Raw genomic sequence first — 4535 nt, forward strand, 5'->3', positions numbered from 1 at the left:
AGGAGGAGGTCCTGAGCTATAGGGAGGAGGCGGGGGAGGGAGGGGGAGGAGGAGGTCCTGAGCCGAGGGGAGGGTGGGGTCAGCAGGAGGAGGGCAGGGAGGCTGGGTCAGGAGGTCAGGTAGACTAGGTAGACCCATGGGCAGGTACTGAGGCCTCGCGCCTCGGGAGGGGACCGGAGCTCTGAGAACAGAGTGGACCGAGCATCTGGGGGAGAGAAGAGCCGGTGGCCGGCGTCCCGAGTCCGAGTGAGACACGAGGCCTGTGGCTGGAGTCTCAGGAGGAAAGCCGGGCTTGCCGCTGCCTCTGGACCTCACCTTGTCCCTATGCAGTCACGGTCCACCTGCTGCCTGCCCGAGCCCTAGGATGGCCGGGCCACCTGTCCGAGAGGCTGGTGGCTGGGCTCGCTATGTGCCAGCGAGCCAGCCCCTCCACGTCCCCGGCCAGGCTGTCCCCCAGGGGGTCCAGGCTCACTCACTGGGTCCTGGTAGGGGGTGGACAGGATGCGGTCAGTGCTCACTTCAGGCTCTGCAGCAGGGGGGCTGGGGTGGGGGCTGGCTCCTTGCGGGTCCGGGACTTGGGCCCTGGGAGAGAACAGTGCCCTCTCCTCAGGCCTTGTCCAGCCTGGAGCTCATGGCTCTGCCCCAGCCTGTCTGCTCAGCCCAGCAGCCCTGAGGGGTGGCAGAGATTCCCGGGCTCATCCCGTCTCCCCAGCTCCACAGCTTCGGCATCGTTCTACGTCACAGAGCCCGTGGCCCGCGGGGGCCCAGTGAGGCTGAGGTCACTCCTGGCCAGCTTGGCCCAGAGCCCCGCTGCTTCATGCGACCACAGGTATACCCCCCCCCATCCCAACCCACCTCCCAGACAGGCAGCTTGTGCAGAAAGAGTCAGAACACAGGGAGGGAAAAGGTGGGCCGGTGACCCTTCCCCAGCACCGGGAATTCTCATCAGTTGTACGTGTCAGGAGTGACGGGCCTACCCCCTGACTGGTGGAGCGGGAGGCCCAGGCGTCAGGTGCGAGGCCTCTGCTGTGCCGGGCAGGCAGAGGCCCTCCCCTGCTGCTGCAGCCCTGGGACCAGCTTCTCTGCCGGCTGCACACACCTGGAGGGACAAAGCACAACCTCGCCCTGGCCAAGAGGGGCAGACAGGCCTCCCTCAATGGCTCCCGTGATCCAGGGCCCCTGTTCTGTTTGCAGGCCCTCCCCCAGGGACGGTGCCACCCCAGCCAGCACCCCATCCCTTCTGAGAGGGGGCTGGACACCAGGGACCAAAGAGGACCCAGGACCCCCACCATTCCGCTTTGTGGCCAGTGGCCAGTCCTGTCATGCTGGGCGGGGACAAGCCTGGGACTGCCAGAGGCTGCCCACCTACCTGCTGAGGCTGGACACCTGAGTGCTGGTCACCAAGGCTGGAGGAGGCCACCACCTGGCGGGGGACAGGGCACAGCTATGTCGGGGCCTTCTCGGGCCTATCTTCAGCCCACACTGCTGCTAAGGCTCCCGGATCTCCGGTCTATGGGTGGCGGGCTGTGTGCCGGCCCTGGCCTGCCAGACCACCGCAGTGCACAAGAAGTTCATGACAAGGACGACACGCCAATACTCTGGAGTTACGTTCTCATGACTTCTGCAGATGCCCCTCTCCCCCGGCACCAGTCTGCTCATGGGCACCGCCCTGGGCCCCGGTGACGTTGCAGCGGCCACAGGGTGTGGCCAGCCGAGGGGCCACCAGGGCAAAGCCAATGCGAGCAAAAATAGGACGCTGAGATGGGCTCTTCTCCCAAACGCCTCCCACCCTTGGAGCAAACCGCGCCAAGGCGCCCGCTGGCCCTGACCTGGGGCAGGGGTGGGCTGTCTGTAACAGAGAAGGAGAGACAGCGACACGTGTAGACGCCGGTGCTGCGGTGGCGGGGAGAAGAGCCCAGACGCGGCTCTGCCTCAGGCCCGCAGCCCCGCTCCACTCCAACCCCAGGGAGCAAGCTGAGGAGGGTCTTGTGCCCGTGTACCCTGACCAGGTCCCCAGGCCCGCGCCTGCACTGGCAGCACGCGAGTTGCCCGCTGTCAACACAGCCTGCAGCCGTCCCTGGGCCCCGCAGACACGCAGGCCGGGCCCAGGCCCCTCACCTTGGTCTGGCCGAGGAAATCCACCGGCCGCAGGAGCTCCAGGTGTCCTCTGTAGGGCCGGAAGACCTCACCCCTGGGGACCTGCCGGGGCTCCAGCGGCACCTGATTCTGGGGTGGAGCCATTGGGGCTCAGCGGCTGCCGGGCCGAGCTACAGAGCACTCAGCCTGGGAGCGGAAGGGCTCCCTGGGGCCCTCCCCAGGCCCCGAGCCTCCGTGTGTCACCGCTGGTCACCAGGGCCCACGCCTGCCCGCAGCCCTCACCTGCACCTGGCCCAGGGCCGTGTCCAGGCCGCCTCGGGCCCCCTCTGGCCACCTGGAGATGGCCTCCCGTAGAGTGCCGGCAGCCTCAGTCCAGAGCCCCAGCTGGCACTGCGCGGATGCCACATTGTACAGCACCTAGGAGTGGGGGTGGAGGTGACCGGGCCTGGGCTTCACCTGGCCCAGCCCCAGCTGCTCAGGGGTCCAGCTGGCATGGGAGCCATGGGCTGGACCAGGCTCCTGGGCACCCGCCTGGCCCCAGCGGGAGTGGCTGGGTGCTGTGCCCTGCCGTGGGTGCCCTGCCCCGGGTGCCCTGCCGTGGGTGCCCTGCCCCGGGTGCTGTTCAACCCTGGAAGGGACATGTTCCACTTTGGTCTCTTCGTTTTTCTTGGAACACGGGACACTGTTCTTTGTAAGATGGCCCGTTGGCTGTTTCAGAGTCGGCTGCTGGTGTCAGCCCAAGGGACACCGGCAGCCAGACAAAGCTAGGGCTGTCCCGGGGCCCCTGCCCAAAGTGGGGTCAAGCTGTGCTCTGAGCCACCTCCAAACACCCTCAGTCGCTGCTGGGGGTGGCGGGGTGAGTACGCCGGCCCAGATTTGCTCCACAAAGACCCCACTGCCGGCTCGGGCTCTGTTCTGTGGCCTGCCCACGGGGCTGTGCCTGCCACAGTCCCCACAGCCCCGGGCCGGCAGACGGTGTGTCTGAAGACCCTGGCTTCCCCCATGATCCTTCACTGTGACTCACACGGGCCCCAGAGGACTGAAGACAGGGACACAGCCCTCCCTCGGGGAGGGAGCAGAGCGCCCCTTCCTGCTCTGCCCCTCCAGTGGCCTCTTAACTGGCCACCTATTGCCAACCCCGTCCTGTCCTCTCCCTTTGGGCACCCAGAAAGGCCTGAGTAGTTCTCCCCCACCCCCAGAAGAGGGGGCAGGAGGGGCGCTGGGGCTCCAGGTCTGCGTGACTCACGGTGACCCTGACACCTCTCACAGATGCGCCCCGGCCTGCGAGTCAAGACCCCAGAGCCCCCGAGGGCTCCGACCACACCCCAAGGCTCGCTACCACCCCTCATTAGACGGCACCCGTGCCTGCTCACCTCCCAGGCCTGCAGCCGGAAGTGGAGGCCCAGCTGCGTGTAGTCAATGGTGGTGTTGCCCCTCAGCTGTGCCAGGGCCAGCTGGAAGTCCAGCAGGGCCTCCTGGAACCTGTGGGCAGTGGTGGCCTCAGCAGAGCATGGAAAGGGCTGAGCCACGGCCACCAGCTGGGCCTCGGGAAAGGCGGGGGCCTTGCTACCCACCCAGGCCTCAGCTCCAAGGAGCCCCAGGGCGGGACGCAGGGGTCCGTGCTGAGGGGAGGCGCTGTGGGGCTGGGTTTGCTGCCCCGCTCGCCGTCCGGCCGGAGGCCCTGCGCCACGCGCCTGCCCTGGCGCGCCGCCCTGCCTCGGGAGAGCCTCCTCCTCCACACTGCTTGCTCTCTACCCTCGAGGACGGCCCGGCTCCGCCAGACACCCCACCCGCAGCCCGGCATCCGGCTGACGGGAGCTGAGATCTGCAGTCCCCCCTTGGAGAGCCATCGACCACTGTGCTAGTCCTGTTAGTGCACAGCTGCAAAACGGCCACCGGACTACGCAGGTGAGCGGGAAGAGCCAGGGTGCCGAGCCCCCGGGGACCTGAGCAGAGACAGAGACCAGGCGCGGACCCCCGCCGGCAAAGCACCCCACCCAGGCTGGACGGGTCCCAGGAGTGAGGGCGGGAGGCAGGGTGCAGGGATGGAGGCGGCACACAGGAATGGAAGGAGGGGTACAGGAAGGAGGTGGGCAAGGAGGGGAGGTGGGCACAGGAAGGAGGTGGGCACAGGACGGAAAGCGGGCAAAGGAAGGAGGTGGGCAAGGAGGGGAGGCGGGCACAGGAGGGGAGGCGGGCACAGGAGGGGAGGCAGGCACAGGAGGGGAGGTGGGCACAGGAAGGAGGCGGGCACAGGAGGGAGGCGGGTACAGGAGGGGAGGTGGGCACAGGAGGGGAGGCAGGCACAGGAAGGAGGCGGGCACAGGAGGGGAGGCAGGCACAGGAGGGGAGGCGGGCACAGGATGGAAGGCGGGCACAGGAAGGAGGTGGGCAAGGAGGGGAGGCGGGCACAGGAAGGAGACGGGCACAGGAAGGAG

At 67.9% G+C, this 4535-nt stretch overlaps 1 protein-coding gene across 5 annotated transcripts in view; it reads right to left on the minus strand.

The window, feature by feature from the left end:
* The window catches only part of Noxa1 (NADPH oxidase activator 1), a 12278-nt gene that overhangs the window by 2876 nt on the left and 4867 nt on the right, over window positions 1-4535 (minus strand). For 2 of the 5 annotated variants that reach the window (XM_013029400.1, XM_013029398.1), the window contains exons 3-8: window positions 3471-3579; window positions 2380-2514; window positions 2119-2226; window positions 1370-1423; window positions 978-1099; window positions 477-582 (exon numbers count right to left, since the gene is read on the minus strand). In XM_013029400.1, the coding sequence (XP_012884854.1) occupies window positions 477-582; window positions 978-1099; window positions 1370-1423; window positions 2119-2226; window positions 2380-2514; window positions 3471-3579 (634 nt within the window). Of the gene's footprint in view, window positions 1-476; window positions 583-977; window positions 1100-1369; window positions 1424-2118; window positions 2227-2379; window positions 2515-3470; window positions 3582-3853; window positions 4001-4535 lie in introns of those variants that run through there. The other 3 variants (XM_013029402.1, XM_013029399.1, XM_013029401.1) reach the window with 3 other exon arrangements.

This window comes from Dipodomys ordii, unplaced genomic scaffold, assembly GCF_000151885.1.
Source record: "Dipodomys ordii isolate 6190 unplaced genomic scaffold, Dord_2.0 Scaffold118, whole genome shotgun sequence".
Lineage (NCBI taxonomy): Eukaryota > Metazoa > Chordata > Mammalia > Rodentia > Heteromyidae > Dipodomys > Dipodomys ordii.